Genomic DNA, 19,435 nt, shown 5'->3' with positions numbered 1-19,435 from the left:
AATGAAGCTGTGGGAGGTCAGAGGTCAGGGTTTGATCTTCTGGGTCATAAATTATGTAGGGAGTTAAAACATTAACATGATGGTTCAGATATTATTCTGGTTTTATAATGAACTGGTTTCAGCATAAACCAGTCGGCTTAAAACCAGTTGTGTGATCTGGGTTGATTTGGTTTCTGAAGAATGTTTCCACTAGATAAAGGTTAAAGGTTAAAATCCAGAGTAAACAGACTCAGAATTAGTTTATTCAGAATAATTACATGTTTACAGGAATTGTGACCCAGTTAAAGGTTCTGTGAACTCAGCGCCACAGCAAAGTCACAAGTTTACATACACCAACCGGGGAAAACCCAGATGATGATGTCATGACTCTGAAAGCCTCTGATTGGTTCAATTACAAAATCTGCAGCTGCTGCTTCCTCATGTGACATCATGGAAAACATGATACATCATCCCACAGATCAGAACCAGAACCCTCGAAGCCGGTCCGGGTCCAGAAGCCCAAAGGTTACCAGTCACCTGCTACTGGTTACCAGTTACTGGTTAACTGGTTTCTATTTGAATCCGTTTCAGCTATAGCTCCTTGTTCCCAAGAGAAAAGAGGTTTTTAATCTTAATGGTTTTTTGAATCCTGTAATATTAATTAAAGCCCGGTCCTCCAGCGCCTCCTGCTGGTCCAGAAGAGCAGATAAAACCTGGAGCGGGTCGTTTCCAGAGGATCACGATGTGGACTCTTTTTTTTTCTTTTCTTTTTTAATTCAAACTTTCTTTTTCTAATGAGTTATTTGATGTCATCTTTTTTCATTTTGAATGAGCTGGATAATTTATTCTCCCTTTAATCGGGATTTACTTTAATAGTTTAAATTCCTCTAATTCATAATTCTGCCAGGAGAAATGAGCCAAAGATGCTTAAAGGAAATAAAGTTTTACTGAGTAAACTTCTGACTTTATTAGACGTAATTATTTCTCTACAGGTGGAAACGCCTGATTTTAGCCAATGAAAGTTGATTTTATGTAATGATGTGACATGCAGTGACGTCAGTAACTGCATGTTAATTTGTAACGCGTTTCTGACGTCGGATCACTTTTTTCAGTAACGAGTAATCTAACGCGTTGCTATTTCAAATCCAGTAGTCAGACTACAGTTACTTATCAACTATCTTCTTTTGTTATTTAATCGTATTTCCTCTACTACAGAAATGTAAACAATGGAGGGAGATGCGCATTTTGTTGGTGGAAAAACTGGAACTATTTTGAGTTTCTGTCGCCAAGTCCGATTATTATAAGCGGCTTTGGGCTTCATTTTTTAAAAGTCGTTTGCAAATTTAATGAGTGGCGGGTTGCGCCTTTTTGGGCTCGTTTTTGAACGTGAAGTTTCTCATTTGGGCTTGGAAATAAGCAGAGACTCACAATAAATCCCAGAATTTGTCCGTCATTAAGGTAGTTTTAGTCAGTCTCTCCCTGTCCATCATTTCCAGGATGATCCGTCCCGCTGTGTCTTTGTTAATGTCAAGTTAATGTTTTACCTCTTCACGTTGCGCTCCAGAAAACTGCAAACATCGAGACCAATATGAACAGCGCAATAAACGTGAAAACAGCCACGAATAAACGTGTCCGTAGTTTCCAATAATTATAATGGAAACTTAACGTCATTCTAATTATTAATATTAAGATAAGTGTCACAAATCTGTGCAGTCATCTGAGTGGAGCAGAACCTGGGGGCTGGGGGGCGGGGGGGTGTTAAAATCCTTCTTAGAGTTTTCCAGACAACAGTGGACCACACAAATTACTCACGTTTATTATTTTTCTACAATCTCCTCTTCAGTTCAACCTTATCAGTGGAGACACATTGTTGATGTTGACATTATAAAATAACTTACAAAAAAGTATTGGCAAAGATCAAGCTGATGAAAGTAACTAAAAAGTTACTTTTAGTGTAACTTAGTTACTTTCCAAATCAAGTAGTCAGTAATATAACTAAGTTACTTTTTCCAGGAGTAATCAGTAGTCCGATTAAAGTTACTTTTTCAAAGTAACTATGCCATCACTGGTGACATGACGGTGAAGTTTGGTCGAAAATGATCCTGTGAGCTAAAAAGCCTTTTCAGATGATGACCTGTTATTTTTGCACAAACACTTGCTGTGATTGGAGATATAATCAGCTTTATTCAGCTGGTTGGTTCAGTCGGTCACTGGCTTCCATTCAGATCAGATCATCTGGATGAATCATCAGAAAAATACTTTTGCTTTAAGAGCTTCAGCTCAAACATGGAAAGATGTTTGATTTCTTGCCAGGAACCAGAGAAGTCGGGTCTTGATCCTCTTTTCAGAACCGTTTTTTATAGTTGGTTACTAAACTGGGCCCAGAGCTGGAAACTCAGATGCTCGGCTTTTCTTTCATGAATCGTCTTCAGACGTTTTCACACAGAGCAGGAAAATAAACATGGAACTAGAACAGGAGAGGGAATCTGTCAGTCAGGAGGTTTAATGATTGTTTCTTCATGCTCTGTGTGTGTGTGTGTGTGGGTGTGTAATAAGCAAGATGTTTACACTCCTCTCAGTGAATGACGTTGTGGTTCTGCAGCATCAAAATGCTGCGTCACTCTGACTGACCCTCAGAAGCTAAAATTCACACTTGTTTGTCTTTTGGAAGATGAACTTCTGAGCGAGTCTTTTGCTTTTAGCAGGTTTTCAGTTAGGTTTATTTTTCCTTTACTTCTAACATCTTCATGAAGCTGCCACCACCATGTTCTGGGTTCCTCCAGTGAACTTGTTAGGCCTGGTGGTCAGCCATTTACCCCTCATTGTTCTGAGATAAAATGTTTTTAAGTTGACTGAAAATTTTAAAATATCACTTGATAATTATGTGTAATCAGAAGATAAATACCTGAAAACCAACTATAAAGTCTTAAGACAGGCACAGATTAAAAGAGCTAAAATAAAGGTTGTATTTCTCTGGGAGAAACTCTGGATGTTCAGCGTTTTATACAATGAATCCCTCTGCTGCGTTCAGCTGGTCTGAGATCAGACTGATGAAGTTATTCACATTTAGATTCTCCTACGTTGATCCTCCTTCTGGTGTGTAAATAAAGCACTGTTTACCCTGTCAATAAATACCATATAGGCCAACATGTAGTCTGGAGCTGAAGTACGACTGCAGACAGGAAGTGGCTGGGAGGAGGGACAGGTGAGGGCGTGTTGTTGGCCAGGTGTTCTTAAAGGTGCAGCAGAGCAGCGGACGCCAACTTCTAGACATGGCGCTCTACAAGGCGATCTGCGTGGCGGCGCTGCTGACTCTGTTTACTCAAGGTAGGAATCTCACCTGCATCGACTCCACCAGTCAGCTTCATCTGTGACATGTCAGAAAACAGTTTTTAAGCGTCTTCAAAGGATTTTCCTGGTTATAAATAAGTTAAAGTTTGTTCCCACTGAATGAATTTTCCATCCATGAACATGTAGAGAAACAATTTTCTGGTTTCTAAATTAGGTTGAAGCTAAATTCTTGATTTGGTGTAAAAATGTAGTTTTTAACTCTTTGCATAACAGAATTTCTCTGAAATTGCATCAAAAGTCCCTGAAAGAATCTGAAAAAAGTTTCTCTGGACAAAAACTAAACTAAAAATAATCTGTTGGTAATAATATTATTAAACTGCTTGAATTTTCTTTATGTTCAGTTTTTTGTTGCTGCTTTACTGTCTATTTTATTTGCACTTTTGATATTAATTGTATATTGAAATGTTTTACTTGCTTAAATTTTTGTTCTTTGCTTTATAAATAAAGTCAGATTGGCTGCTTTTATTTTAACATGAATGTGAAGATTAATCATATTTATAAATGTACAGAGATTGATTTAGACAGAATATGAAAGTTTCTGCTGTTTTTGACATTTAAAGCCGAAGGAGAAACTCCAAGTATTTAGTGAACATTTGTCTCCATGACCACCAGATATGAAGCTTATTATGCTCTAAATAGGGTGTAGGGTAAGTTTGTTTAAACCGAATTATTACCAAGACCACATGAGAGACCAGCTGACGGACCCAAACCAGTTCTGTTGGTCTGTCAGGAACTGATTTCTATTTATAAACCAAGTGACTAAAACAAATGTTTTTCCTAGAACAGGTTGTTCCTCCCATAAAGAAACATTCCAGAGATTTATCTTTAGTCCAACAGGTTGATCCTTCAAAGATGCTGCAACTGCACAAAATGCCAGGATGGAAAGACATCAACAATAAAAAAGATGATTAAAGATTAATTAATGGTTAATTATATGCTCATTAATCTGGGATTGATCGCAGCAGTTAATGTTAAAATACATAGTTTACTTGAATATTCAGCACCACAATCAGCCTCAGCTGAGATCATTCTTTCACTTCACTTGAAATTAATGATTAATTGGATCCATTATTTTATTATTATTAGTTTATTTTCTAAAGATTGAACTAAAATTAAATTGATTCTAAAGACCATCACTATGGCTAAAAAGCAAAATTTCAATGCAAAAAGAAATTGGATTAAAGGTATCACTTTTATCAGAAGTATTGTTGGAGAAGGAGCCACCATGAGGGTCTGATTAGCCAATAGGAAGAGAGCTTGGATAAATCTATAGCATTCTAGTCAGAAGAACAGATCATGAAATATTTATGTTTATAACATTGGTTAGAGTGAAATCAAACTGTCGCTGTAGATAAAAGTGAGGGACCAGGTGGTTCTGACCCGTGGACCGGCCGATCCACCTGCTGTCTGTCTGCAGACTGTCCTGGATCCGAGCGTTGGAGTCATGTCTGAACCTCGCTGAGGTCCAGTCGTTAGTGCCTAGAGGGACAGAAAGAGCGTGGAGAGGACCCGGCCCTGGGGCCCGCTGGTCCTGATGGTTTTGGTTCCCAGACTCACTTGCTGCTAGTTTGAAGTTACTTGGTGGATCTTAAGGTTCTATTCACTGCAGGGGAATCTCCAGACATCTGAGGTCCATCATCCTCCACAAAGGAAAGCATCTCAGATATCCCACCAGATTCAGCTCAAGGTCAAAGGTCAAAGCATGAAGCTCAGAGGAATGACCAAAGTCTCTACAGGTCTTAGTTAGAGGGTTAAAGGTCAAAGTTAATCCATCCAATGTCTCGACCTTCTGACGTGTTTGCTAGTTGAAAACGTCCTGAGCGTTCAGCAGCACATCATTCTTCCACCGTGTTGAAGAAACTGAACTGCCTGACTGGGTCGGGTAACGGGCCATGACCCAGTCCAATGTTCGGATGGGTCTTTGGTTCAGTTCCTAATATTTCTGTAGGAACAAGAATTAAGTAAAAAAATAACTCCCTGTGTGTTTAACTTGCTGTTGTTTTTCATTTTTCAGAATCTTCTTCTCAGTTATCAGGTAGGAGAAATCTTCTCTGAGTTCCTCCATCATAACTTTCCTGTCTGGGTCTTCTTGGTGTTTCCTGATCGATTCCTTCAAGTGAAACCAGATTCAAACTCTGACATTCATGCAGAGGCGACTAAGTGAAGACCATCAATACTTTCACGTTAAACGTGACAAACCAAGAAAACACTAGAGATAAATAGTATTTGGCACCAAAGCTGTTGATGTACTGAGTGACTTAAGTATTACTGTGTAGCTCAGACAAAATATTACATGATCTTTAGGTTCTTGTGAATAAAAAAATATCACATCAATATTAAATAACAAATTCAGGCAGAAGAAACTAATCTCAGTTCATCACAACTGAGATTACTTTGAACCCAGTGCTTCCAGTAAACTTCTGCTACATCACTGGTTTGGACACCCTGGTTCTTCATTCAGTGCAGTAACTCCAGGTTGGTGGAGGAGTCAGAGATTGGACTCAAGCAGAAGTAAAAAAGTACATTACAGTAAATCTACTCCATTTATTTTAAAAAGTTGCTTGTGAACGTACAGTCACCTGGCTCTGCATTCATGTCAGGTTGTCAGGACATTTCAGTCGATTTGTGACTGTCCTGGTCTGCAGATCCTCCAGAAGTGATGAGATGTCCATGTGTCCTCAGATTGTGGTCAACCAGCACTAAACACCAAGATCGTTGGAGGAGCAGTGGCTTCTATAGGGTCGTGGCCCTGGCAGGTCAGTCTGCACGGCTCCTCGGGCCACTTCTGTGGAGGATCTCTGATCAACAACCTGTGGGTTCTGACTGCAGCTCACTGCGTCCCGAAGTAAGCAATCTAATCCATCTGATGTGAGCAGGAGTCTTCTGTCTGAAGAAAACAACTTTACTATTCAAACTGGTTTCCCGGGTTAGCTGTCGGTGACTACATGCTGAATCAACGTTATTGTTTCGACCATAATTGACACTATATCAATGTTGATTTAACCATCATCTGATTGTGGAGCTACATGCACATTTGTGTTGATACCAAACTAACTGTTAGCTGCTTAAAACAGATAGTTTTATGGGGAAAATCACGTTTCTATGAGTGAAATAGACTGATAAATAGATTAATAGAACATTTTAATGTGTATTTTTTGCCATCTTGGAAATATGACAAAGTTCACAGAGTGAGCTGTCTGTTGCAAAAATACAGAATAAATCCGTTTTCAAAAGTAAAGTTTGGGAATAATTTTGTTTCCCTGAACATGAGGGATTATACTGAATTTTCAACAAGTCATAACAAAACACATTTCTCTAACAAATATCTCCAACAAAAATACCTTTACTGTACATTTAAAAGTTAGCAGCAGGATGCTAAATAGTGACCAGTCGGCCATTTTGGATGTGACGTTATGACCCAGGACCGTTCTGTCCCAACTCTGACCCCTGACCTCTGATGTGACTTTGACTGAGTCCCACTTCATAGGGGGCGCTGAGAACTGGACCGGTCATTGATTCAACCTTTATCACATGTTGGAATTTCAGTTGTTAGAAATCGACCACAAAACAATATTGATTTAATGAATCTCGTCAACATTGGTTACTTGGCTAGAATTGGATGATTGTTTGATTCAACATCAATCGTCGACCTCAACCAAAACTCAACCTTTCTGACCACAATTCAATGTTGAATTACCATTGCTTGCTATCTGGTTTGTTTTTGAAACTGCTGACTTTTCTCTCTCTGAACATGATGGGAACTACAACTCTCCCGTCTCTAACGACAACGACATCGCCCTGATAAAGCTCTCCTCAGCCGTAACGTTCAACAACTACATCTCGCCGGTCTGCCTGGCAACAGCGGGCAGCACCTTCTACAGCGGCGTCGACTCCTGGATCACCGGCTGGGGCAACATTGGATCTGATGGTGAGATTTTAAATGGCTGATTAACGCCATAGTAGTCTCTCCTCTGAGTACTCGGTTAAAGTGCACCTGTGTTTCCTTGGCAAGATTTCCTGTGCGTTTGTTTTTCACACCCTAATGGAGGACATTCCTCACTAATAAAACTTAATGCTGTCTTTCCTGTTTACCAAACTGATAGTTCGAACCGTATTTCTTCCCTGGTTTGGAAACTTTTTCAAGGACTGAACCTTTAAACACTGTGGTAAAGCTAGCCGCCTCTTTGAAAATGACAGTAAAGCACACACTCGATTTTCACGTGCGTGACGGCACAAGACGTTTACGTGCTACTTTCACAATAAAAGCTAACATCCGGTTCATGTTTGATCTACTGCAAGTAGATTTCCAGCGGCTTCATGTTTAGACTTTGTATTTATGTAGCTGCAAAAAGAAATAATGTCTGGGAAATAATTGGGGACATTAAGCAACGCTGAAAAACTCTCTGTTTCCAGCGACTTCCCTCACTTCTGGGTGAGAGAGAGACACCTCTGGATCAAAACCAGCAAATGTCAACCACATCTGATGTTTAATTTCTTAAAGCAGATCAAACATGAACCGGATCGCCTTGAGCTGTGGTGCCGGTGCATATCGTGTGCAGGCCGCCTTTTCAAAGAGGTGGCTAGCTTTCCCGTAGTCTTTAAATTGTTGTACTCTAAATCTGTGTCTCCTCAGTTCCTCTTCCATCTCCTCAAAACCTCATGGAGGTGAAGATACCGGTTGTGGGCAACAGACAGTGTAAATGTAGCGGCTATGGAACGGCCGCCATCACTGACAACATGATCTGTGCGGGATTACTGCAGGGAGGAAAGGATTCCTGTCAGGTGATTGATGATCTTTGCTTGTTAGAATCTGGTTTCATCCAGCAGATCATCTAACATGTTTCTCATTTTAAAGGGAGACTCAGGAGGTCCGATGGTGAGCAAACAAAATGGCCGCTGGATTCAGTCAGGAATTGTGAGTTTTGGCACTGGCTGTGCTCAGCCAAATTACCCAGGAGTCTATGCCAGAGTCTCCCAGTATGAGAGCTGGATCAAAGCCCAGATCACCACCAACCAGCCGGGCTTCATCACCTACACATCAACCGGAACCAACAGCGACCTCAGCGTCTCCTGCACTGGCGTGCCACCAATCACAACCCCCACACCAAGTAATTCGTCCTCTATCCACAAAATTTCAGCTAACTCATCTTAACATGTACAGGTTTTGTAAAAATCTGCTTATCATTCATGTTCAGGAAGTTGTGTGAGTTATAATTAAAGACATTATCTAAAATGTGCTTTAATATCCCAGCGATATACTGCGGCCAGGCCCCACTGAACTCTCGCATTCTGGGCGGTAGTTCTGTGGCGACTGCTGGTGAGTGGCCGTCCATGGCGAGTCTGCAGAAGAACGGACAGCATGTGTGTGGAGGAACTCTGGTGTCCATGGACTACGTTCTGAGCAACGCTGCCTGCTTCTCAGCGTGAGTCATGAAAGATCCCACGGGTAGTTTTACTCTGATACAGTGATGGGCCGGTCTGGTACCGCTGTTTGTTCTGATGGGCCGATCTGGTACAGGTGTGTTTGCATTGGTTCTCATGTCCAGAACTCAGCCTGCTGAGAGCTGTGGTTCCATTTGGGCCAGCCAGAAAATTATTGAAAAAAGTGTTTCAACAGTTAAACAGTTTAACAAAGACCAACTGCTCTGACAACTTTCAGTCTGGTTTCCATGGTTATCACAGTACTGAGACAGACCTAGTCAAAGAGTTGATCAATGACATATAAACATAGACTGCAAAAGAACCACAGAGCTGGTTCTGTTGGATCAGAGGCATTAACCAGCTCACCTTAACATGAACACCTCACATGATAAAGATTTGTAAAAAATCTGCTTATCATTCATGTTCAGGAAGTTGTGTGAGTTATAATCAGAGATGAACAAACAGCACCCTGTAGTGGCAAGAGAAGAAGTCCAGCTTCTTTCTGATGAAGCTTCTGGATTTTATTTTTCTGGATGTCAGAAGCTACACCTGCATGTTTTCTACATTCCCTTTAGATTTACAAGGTGCTAGTATAAATCCAATGTTTTTAATTTTCAGTCCTAAGTCAGTTGATCTTCTTGCCTTAGAGCTCCTATTGTGTCTGAGTGGACGGTGGTTTTGGGTCGTCTGAAGCAGAATGGGTCCAACCCGTTTGAGTCATCGTTCAATGTGTCAAATATCACCATGAGCAACCTGACAGGGTCCAACATCGCATTGGTTCAGCTTTCCACGCGCCCCACCCTGAGCAACTACATCCAGCCCATCTGCCTGGGCGGCGGCAGAACCTTCCCGGTCGGATCCAGCTGTTGGGTTGCTGGCTGGAGTTCTGGGCGAGGAGGAGGTGAGGCTGCGAGTCTGCCAGATTCAAACACTAGATTTCTAGCGCGCTCATCTGAAATGACATTTTATGTCCCACAACTTCAGTCGAGGAGCTTCTGCAGGAGCTTCAGACGTCGGTGCTAACCTGTGAAAATGTTTCCTCCACGGAGAACATCTGCACCACAGAGTTCACTCTGGAGAAGGTAAGTGGCAGCTTGACCTCTGACCTGTTGACCTGCAGGGACACGGAGTGTCCACAGGGACAAAACGTCCCTCAGGGAACAAAGACTTCATCTCTTTGAAGGTTATATAAGGTCAAAGTTCAAGGTCAACCCTGCGCAAGTTTACCTCATGGACGTGACTCGACCAACAGATCAGGTTCACATCCAAAAACATAGAAGGATCTCCAGCAGAACCAGAACAACCAGAACCAGGCTGATTGTGGGTTATTTTCCGTCCTGCGTCACGTTGTTCTTGGCTCGAGTCTCCAGACTCTGTGCTGTGGGGGGACAGTGTGAATGTCTGCTCACTGTGATGTTTGTAGCTGGTTCTGAATATGGTTCTGATGGACTGTCTCCCTCTGCTCCTCAGGGTGACCTTGGCGGTCCGCTCATGTGCCGGCAGGACGGTTCTTGGTTCCAGGCTGCCGTGGTTCTGACCTTGAACTCCTCTACCAGCCAAACTCGAGCCAACACAAATGTCTTCGTCAAACTCAGTAACTTCAACGACTTCCTGACTCGGATACTCGGGAACTTCTTGACTCCAGCACCCTCCACCCTCCCTATTGCCAGCGGACACCCCCAGGCTCACTTCCTCTTCCTCTTCCTCCACCTCCTCATCCTCCTCTTGTGTCTGCAGCTCTTCTAATAGAAAGGCCGTTTGGTGGCTCTCCCTCATGGGAGCCTAAAATCTGACCGGATCTTTCCCTTTCTACATTTAAACGGGTTCTCTGAGCGGTTTCTCTGAGCGGTTTCTCTGAGCGGGTTCTCTGTGCGGGTTCTCTGTGGTTCTTTGGGTTGAAGGTGGAAGCAGGTGCTGGTTGATGAATCAAGTCTTTCTGAGGATTTATTGGCTGATCCTTCAGGTTTTCCTTCCAAGAAAACAGAATTAAATGTGTCCTGATCAAAAGTTCTCCAGATTTGCTGAAGGTTCCTCAAAGTCTTTCTTGGTTTCACCTGGAGGCCGTCTGGAATCTCTGGTTCTGTTTGTGACCCGGTCCATCTGGAGCTGATTGAAGGAGCCAGAATGAAGAATTTCAACAGCTGCTGATATTCTTGCCTGAAACCAAACAGATCCGATTGTTTTATTGTTTAGAAGTCTTTATCTCAGAAACCTGAAACCACCAAGCATTTTCTCAATCAGCATGTGCATTAATAACAATAGTAATGATATAATCATAATAATTATTATTATTCTGTGTTGATTCTTTGTCTTCACAGGAAAAATGTTTTAAATTAACTGATTGATTTTATGTCTGTTTCATATTACAGTTGTTTACATAATTATCTATAAAATCAAAATAAATATATGTTGAGTATTTACTGTGTAACGTCCCCAAACACCGGGGCGTGGACCGGCAAATGTCCGTGTGCTGCTCAGTAATGGGTCGCAGACGGCTCAGATTCTCTGATTCAATAAATAATTTCCTATTTGTTCAAATTGTTTTTTCTTTCTTTGAAGCCAGAAACCTTCAGGATTTGCTAGAATTGACCTTTGAACTGTTCTGTGTTCAGAACTTCTCCACCAGTCAGTTGGAGTTCTGACCCGTTCCTCCTGACAGAACCTTGAAGCTCCACCCACTAATGTCCTCTGGACCCAGAACCATTGGGGGTCGGAGGTCAGGGGTCAGGACTTGGACACAGTAGAACATTTCTGCATTGAACGCATTTGAAAATGTCATTATACTGGATGGAAAATGTGAAATAAATTCATTTCCGTCCAGTGAGTGGACCGCCTGTGGCAGAGTTTCTGGAAGATCGCCATCATTCGCAGAAAGTTTTTCTTTATTCCTACGGCAGATTGTACAGCTGCTCTGCTGCCGATCAGCTGATCACATCCAATGACACTTCGCAGGTTTGGACCACAGCATTCCTATCGTCATGGCGACCCACAGATTATTTCATGGCATCTGCTGGTTTCTTTTTCTCCACACACAGTGATTAGTGGAAGGGTTTATTTTTATTCAAGGATTTCTTTATCCTCATACCGGCCTTGATGGTACAAAATTCAGCCTCAGTCCTTCATGATGAGGAGCGCCTTCCTCCTGCATCGTGCTGCGTGGAGGTCAGAGGTGGAGGAAAGGCAGCTCCCCACAGTCCTCTGTGCAGCCTTGACCCTACCTCTGCAGAGTCGTCCTCTCAGCAGCAGTGCAGCTGCTGCGCCACACGGTGATGCAGGAGCAGAGAACGCTCTCCACCTCCTCAGGACTGAGAAATAGATGAAAACTGGAATGTTGGTTCCGAATAAACGTATTTTTATGTCATGATTCTTATGCTTTGTTCTATTATTTGTCATTTAATGTTGATTTATTTTTATTTTATTTTTTTGGTGGTTTTATGTCTGTAAAAAGCGCGTTATTAATAAACTTTACTTACTAAACTGGCTGCTGTAAAATGATGAACCTGCAATGAGCCTGTTACACCACCAGGTGGCACTGTGAGGCTCACTAGCCGGTATTTCACCAGTAGGAACTGTGACCCTTTCGGCTTTCCATTCCAGACACCTACACCTTACACATCTCTGTGATTTGGATGTAAAAGCTGAACGGAGAAACAATCAATATGATCCTGATCTATAAATCTCTACTCTGCTTGGCTCCAGCAAACTTTCGCTCTCTCTTCCATAGATCTGTTATTCTTTACGCTCTAATAACATTTTTCTTTTGCATGTTCCACGTGTTTGAACTGAAAAGGCGAAACAAGCATTCAGTGTGAAGCTGCTTCAGTAATCAGCTCCAGTCTGAACTCAACATGTCAGAACTGATTTCATTGGATTTATTTCTTCTCCTAAACAGACAATGGGATTCTATTAAACAGTGTCACTGCTTTTAAATTGTTTATATTGTTTTACACTTGTGCATATGAATTAATTAGTTTTATTTTGTAACCAGGTTGCTGTTTATTGCAGACTTCCTGCCCAGGTCCCTGTTGAAAATGAGGTCCAGATCTCAAAATAAAATAAAATAAAATAATAAAATACTGGCCGCTGTATTACAGGAGCCACTGAATTTCCCCACTGAGGAACAGTAAAGGTCAAAGGTTATTTCTTTTATCTCCAGAGCGAGGTTGCCAGATCTAACTGACAGTTTCCAGCTAAAACAAAGCAGAAAATCTGGCAATGTGACAACATGGCAATGTGGCAATGTGACAATGTGGCAGCGTGGCAATGTGGCAATGTGACAACATGGCAATGTGGCAACATGGCAATGTGACAACATGGCAATGTGGCAACATGGCAATGTGGCAGCGTGGCAATGTGGCAATGTGACAACATGGCAATGTGACAACGTGGCAACATGGCAATGTGGCAGCGTGGCAATGTGACAACATGGCAATGTGACAACGTGGCAATGTGGCAACGTGGCAATGTGACAACGTGGCAATGTGACAACATGGCAATGTGGCAACATGGCAATGTGACAACATGGCAATGTGACAATGTGGCAGCGTGGCAATGTGGCAATGTGACAACATGGCAATGTGGCAACATGGCAATGTGGCAACGTGGCAATGTGACAACGTGGCAATGTGACAACATGGCAATGTGGCAACATGGCAATGTGGCAATGTGACAACATGGCAATGTGGCAACATGGCAATGTGGCAGCGTGGCAATGTGACAACATGGCAATGTGACAATGTGGCAACATGGCAATGTGACAACATGGCAATGTGGCAACATGGCAATGTGGCAGCGTGGCAATGTGACAACGTGGCAATGTGACAACGTGGCAATGTGACAACATGGCAATGTGGCAACATGGCAATGTGGCAGCGTGGCAATGTGACAACATGGCAATGTGGCAACATGTGGCAATGTGGCAACGTGGCAATGTGACAACGTGGCAATGTGAAAATGCGGCAACGTGGCAATGTGGCAGCGTGGCAATGTGACAACGTGGCAATGTGGCAACATGGCAATGTGACAACATGGCAATGTGACAATGTGGCAATGTGACAACATGGCTCTCCCTCTAATGCTCACGCTGAACTCCAGCAGGCCTCCAGATGCTCCAGCCTCGTGATTGGCTGATTTAAACTTGTTGATCATTTATCAGGCGACCCGTCTGATCCGTCTGTCAGATCTGATTTGAGCCGCCTGACATCATCGACGCTGAAACAATGAGTGGTTTTTTATGAGACGCTGTCCGACCTGTCTGGTCGACTGGCTCTGGCAGGAAACTGACAGATCTGGAAACTTCCAGGATGAATCACAGCGAATAAATGCAGCACCAGCAGTTTGTTGATGAAAACCTGAGAACGTTTAGCTTTCTTCCTGTTTACAGGAATTGTTTTTCTTCCAGTTATGTCTAAACTTTACAGAAAAGGTGAAAAAATGATCTTCAGTTCCTGTCTTGTGACCTGCAGACAGTTTCATTTAACACATGATTGAACCTTTTGTGTTGAGAGCATTTCCTGCTCCTCGTCCAGCCAGTTTTCAGGCAGTTTCTCTTCCTTACTGTAAGCTGCTGGCACCTGATCTGTCTGGATTATCTAGCTCAGCTCTGACGCATTCGGGGGAAACTGTGGCATCATCGTTAAAAACTGTCCAGAAATACACACTGGCAACAAAAATCAGCATCAGACGTCATTTTTATGGTTCATAATAAAACATTAAACCTTTCAAAGGGTTAACAGATAGTAGAACTGCAGAACACAGTCAGCTCTCATCCCTGCATGAAAAGAAAGGAACCAGAACCAGAACCTTTGCTGCCTGGTTTGGGTCCACTTATGATGTCATCATCAGAACATCAGTGACCGTGTGGAGCAGCAGTGGCCAAACGTTGTGGCTCAGGGGCCACATTGACTTTTAAAATTGGACTGCCAGGTACCAGATGCATACATATCAAACATAAGCATTAAAAAGCATTACAGTTTTAATACTTACATTCACAGTGTTGTTGATCTCCCTTTTTTGCCAATGCATCAAAGTCAGAACAGATGTGAGGTTTTCATCACTCAGCTGAGCTCTGTGAGGTGTTTTTGTTCATCACACTAAAAGTCTGTTCACACACGTAAGTAGAGCCAAACACCACCAGCATCTTCTGGACATTTGGACATTTGGCTGCACTTAATGAAGCTTAAACCCATCCAGTTTAAGGGAGTTGAACTTCTTTAAGAAAAAGTCACACTGGAGATTGTTGAGAAAAAATGATTATTTTTAGTGCTTAATACAGTTAATCTTACGGCATGTGTAAAAGGTATATTGAACATTCTTATTTGAATAAATTTCTTAATTTTGAACAGGTTTGTGGTAAGTATTCAAAATACAGGAACCAAATGTAGATCAAGGGGATCTCTCAGTGAAGCTCCTGCTGAGTTATTAGGGGCAAGAGGCCATAAAATTAGCATCTCCTGGAGGGCAGTATCACTTGAGCCTGGAGGAGAGAAGCCTGTTTGTTTCACTGAAGATCAAAAGTTTTCCAGAACCAACATCTGGGATGGTGTAAAACTAAATACAACATAGAATGTTAAAACCACTAACATTTAATTTCTAAAACATTTTTCTAAGTACTAATAGAAGATTTTTAACTAAAAGGGGTTTTGGAAGATGATTGTGTAACAATGCTTAGGATTGAATGTTATGTTTCATAGGTTAGAAAAAGGAATTACACCTCATTTTGTTCTGTTGATTTTATGTGTTATTTTTTGGTTTAAGGCAAAGATTTGAATCTTTTGAGATGTTGAGTGCAGATGAGCAAAACTGGGTTTTGTGAAGGTAACCTTTCCTTGAACCAAATTACTGGATTTAGCTTTGTTAAGGAAAGATAACGGGAGACACTCCGAATTCCACAGGTATCTGTGAAGTCTTGTTTTATGCTTTTATTTGCCCAAATGGCCCTAGAATCCAGAAAAACCAGGATGCAGCTGCTTGCTCCATTGTTCTACCAAGGAGCAAATGGCCTTTGATCTTTGGCGTAAATTAGGGGGAGTTCTAAGTTTTTCTGAGTGTTTAGGGTAGCTTCTGGTTGGTCAAGCAGAAGTACGCCTTAATTGAATATATTAAAAAGGAAAGACACACCTTCAGTATAAAAGTTCGTGCACAGGAATGATAAGGCAGACAGCTGTTCCTATTTTGCCTTTTTGCATCAGCTCTCTCCAAAGACACGTCTTTGCCTTTTCTATCTCTATCTTTTTGTCTTTTTTCATCTCTGTTGTTCTGCAGTTTTGTTGTTAATTCATACGTTGTTTTGTATTTGGATTAAACTCTGTAATTCTGTGACGTCAACACGCATTGTTGTTTTCCTTGTGACCACACGTCGCCCGCTGAGAGGACCTGGGATTCAGAGGAAGAGAGAGAGCCAAACTTTTTCCAAATTTAATTAATTTTAAAATACTCTTCCTTAACAAGATCAATCGGTTGCAACTGCAACCCGTTTCAGGGTCTTGTGTGAAGGGAAACTAGCTGCCTTTCGTCCTTGCGTTGACTGGTTGTTAGCATAATTAGCATGTCCAATCCAGGGTAAACGTGATGGCTGATGTTGTTTTCTTTAAAAACAGCAACCGTTCCTTGACAGATAAGGCATACGGCTTTTGACCGGACTTCAGTGAAAAAGTATTTAGTTGTCCATTCCTTATTGAACACTCGACACTCACTGTCAACTTTTCGTCTCTTTGACCCACTCATTGTTGCAGAATTCACAGCAGCAGCAGAGTAATAACAGAGAGAAGTCCGAGCTCCACAAAATCAAGTCATGTATCACGGCGCCTAAAGCGCCCCCTGGTGGAGCGCCAGGCATTACAGGACTAGACCAAAGGAATAAGTCATGATTATAATATGATTTGATTTGGGCAATTCTGTACCAGTCTTCGGCGAGCCAGATTAAAAAGACCAACAGGCCGGATGTGGCACGAGGCCGTAGTTTGCCCACCCCTTTGTGACGGTGCGGTGAGAGGTTGGAGAAGGAGTTAGCAATGGCAGCTAGCTACTCTAACCAAAACAGCAGGACGCACTGTTGAAGTTTTCCACACGTTCACTTTATTGTCACTTCGTCCATGTAAAGCCAGATCTCCACGGTACTAACATTACAGTCTCATACATGAGAAAAGAAACTATAGTTTACCGCTCTGCACCTCATCATCACCGATGATCTCTACACAAGAAGAGTTCTTACTCTGTACAATCGTACAACAAAAGAAAAAGGGAATATGCGCCCCCTTGTGGTGATACCTACTCATGACGAGGAACTAAGCAGTATAATAACTGTTACATAGTGTGCCCATGGGTTCCGATCCGCCTGCTGGATGGACCAGAACCAGACTTTTGCTCCCGGTGACATCGTCACTAAGCGCCATGACAACAGAGAAGTCACTAGTTTACATACCCTGATGTGACCGGTGAACTTCTGCGTTGTGTGTGTTATGTGGTGATCAGACAAACCACAAAACTCCGAGTCAGGGTTTGGAGGCTCTCCGTTTATTTAACCTGTCAATCGGGAGATATTAGCGTTAGCACATAGCATGTGCTCCAGTTCTCCAACCCTACCTATGCAAAATAATAGTATTAACATGCATCAAATGTTATAAAGGCGTAATAGCAACTCAAATGAAAATATCCAAACACCTATCATTAGGTGAATAACGGAAAAATAAACATTTGAACAATATAAATTAAAGGATTACAACGGATTAAAGAAAACATTTTATGGAAATAGACAACTAACAGTATAGACCCAGTTACACTGAGGTCACCGCACAGTGAAAACAAAGTGATGACATCAAGGCTTTTGATGCTTCTGATTGGTTAATTTACAACATCTCAGATAAATGGCCGAACACCTGCAGACGTGAGCAACAGCTGAAAATCCGAGCAGATATCAGGAGGAAAACTTTGGACCTCCACCAGTTCATTTCCTCTTTGGGTCCAGAAGGCTCCACGTTTCTCTGTCTTTTAGCTTTAAGTATGAATACTGGAGGGTTTATGATGTGCTGCAGAGCAAACAGGTTCTGGCAGCTAACAACTATCTCCTCTCCCTCAGCTGCTGTTACAGTGAAATGCTGAACCATTTTTCTAATAATGGGGAGGAAATAAAATTCATTCTTATTTTTTTCTCTATTTTGCCTTTTCATATTGATATTGTTTAAATACAAGGTTTCCTTTTCTTGGGCTGCACAGTGGTGCAGTTGGTAGAGCTGTTGCCTTGCAGCAAGAAGGTCCTGGGTTCGATTCCCGGCCCGGGGTCTTTCTGCATGGAGTTTGCATGTTCTCCCTGTGCATGGTGGGTTCTCCGGTTCTGGCTTCCTCCCACAGTCCAAAACATGACTTTATTTATCTCTAAATTCTCCTAGGTGTGATGTGTGTGTGAATGGTTGTGTGTCCTGTCTGTTTTCTGTGTTGCCCTTTTACAGACTGGCGACCTGTCCTGGTGGCTGTGAAAACCCCGCCTCACCCGAATATCTGCTGGGGATAACCAGCAACCTCCCAATGGGATTTGATGGACAACATGATTCAGATTTTAATGTGGGGTGGTTTTAAAGGCTTTCTTGAAGATGATAAGAAATTATAGACTTTTCCAAGATTTTGTCCACCCTCTACAGTAGCTGCCTCTGGGATTTACGCCCATGGGTCCTGGCCGCTTCAATCCGCCTTAATCTGCAGAGTTAAAGAGCTAAATGTAATGGTAGCATGGTGTCGTGGCTGCCATGTTGCCACAGAGAAAAGTCTATCAACGACTGGGACTGAAAGGCCTATGAGGCAGTTTATCAAGATTCAAAGTAACAAAATAAACTCCAGTCTGATTTTTTGTTGTTTACCAAGATCTTCTTCCTATTGAACAGTGAAAGGAAATAAAATGTTTTTCATGTCTTTTGGCAACATTTAAAGACATTTAACTGGAGGGTTTATGTTTGTGCTGCAGAGCAAAATCCAGCAACAACTGATCTCTGTCCTAGAGCTAATAGGTTCTGTGTGAGTGAGGAAGTCTGACCCATTTTTCTAATAATGGGGAGGACAAAATTCATTCCAGCTCTATTTTGCCTTGGAAGATATTGTTTAAAGAACATCGGATCCAGGTCAGTTTAATCATTATTAAGGGACTGGAAACTAGTCTAGAGTTTAGCAGAACAAATCCAGCAGATCCAAATGGAACCAAAACAGGAACTGTTTGGTCCGATTTCAGGTCAGACAGAAATAAAAGCTGGAGTGGATGTGAATGGCATGTGTGTCCTGTCTGTTTTCTGTGTTGCTCTGCAACAGACTGGTCAGAACCCGTTTCTGTGGGTTGAGATGGGGATAGGCTTAAAGTTTTTAAAACTGATGAGTGCGGCAGATCAAACGCTGAGGAATGTCGTCGGGTCGGATTTATTCCACTTCTTGCTTCTCTTTTGTCTGCAGGTGTTTCCACTCGTCACTCAGCTTATTTCTAGAATCTATTATTGTTTGTCTGGTATTATTTCAGCAACGCTCAATTAAATATTATTCTCTTAAAAGCGGCGCCATATGAGGATTTTAGAAAGTAGAATTTATCTTTAATTCTGATAAAGAACCAGAAGTGGACCGACAGAGCAGAGCTGCTTCCTTGATCCAATATTTGGACTCTGGAATATGAGTCAGAGTGAGACCTCCTTGAGAGGATTACTGGTCTGTG

The 19,435-nt window shown here is 42.0% G+C and overlaps 2 protein-coding genes across 2 annotated transcripts; both read left to right on the top strand.

The window, feature by feature from the left end:
• Positions 1–3,243: 3,243 nt before the first annotated feature.
• On the top strand, positions 3,244–6,250 carry LOC122821688 (serine protease 33-like). Its single transcript, XM_044099810.1, has 3 exons — positions 3,244–3,306; positions 5,345–5,365; positions 6,013–6,250. The coding sequence occupies exons 1-3, from the start codon at positions 3,252–3,254 to the stop codon at positions 6,177–6,179; spliced, it is 243 nt and encodes an 80-aa protein (XP_043955745.1). The 5' UTR covers positions 3,244–3,251; the 3' UTR covers positions 6,180–6,250.
• Positions 6,251–7,074: 824 nt separating this feature from the next.
• LOC122821687 (transmembrane protease serine 9-like) lies at positions 7,075–11,289 on the top strand (the record flags this gene model as incomplete). The annotated part of the gene is made up of 7 exons (XM_044099809.1): positions 7,075–7,258; positions 7,964–8,112; positions 8,186–8,438; positions 8,582–8,753; positions 9,399–9,652; positions 9,736–9,833; positions 10,222–11,289. Coding segments are annotated over 7 exons (1,386 nt in total), but the record flags the coding sequence as incomplete, so codon positions are not given.
• Positions 11,290–19,435: the final 8,146 nt, after the last annotated feature.

Source organism: Gambusia affinis, linkage group LG19 (assembly GCF_019740435.1).
Source record: "Gambusia affinis linkage group LG19, SWU_Gaff_1.0, whole genome shotgun sequence".
Lineage (NCBI taxonomy): Eukaryota > Metazoa > Chordata > Actinopteri > Cyprinodontiformes > Poeciliidae > Gambusia > Gambusia affinis.
The sequence above is the reverse complement of the archived record's forward strand: the minus strand, read 5'-3'. Positions and strand labels throughout refer to the sequence as shown.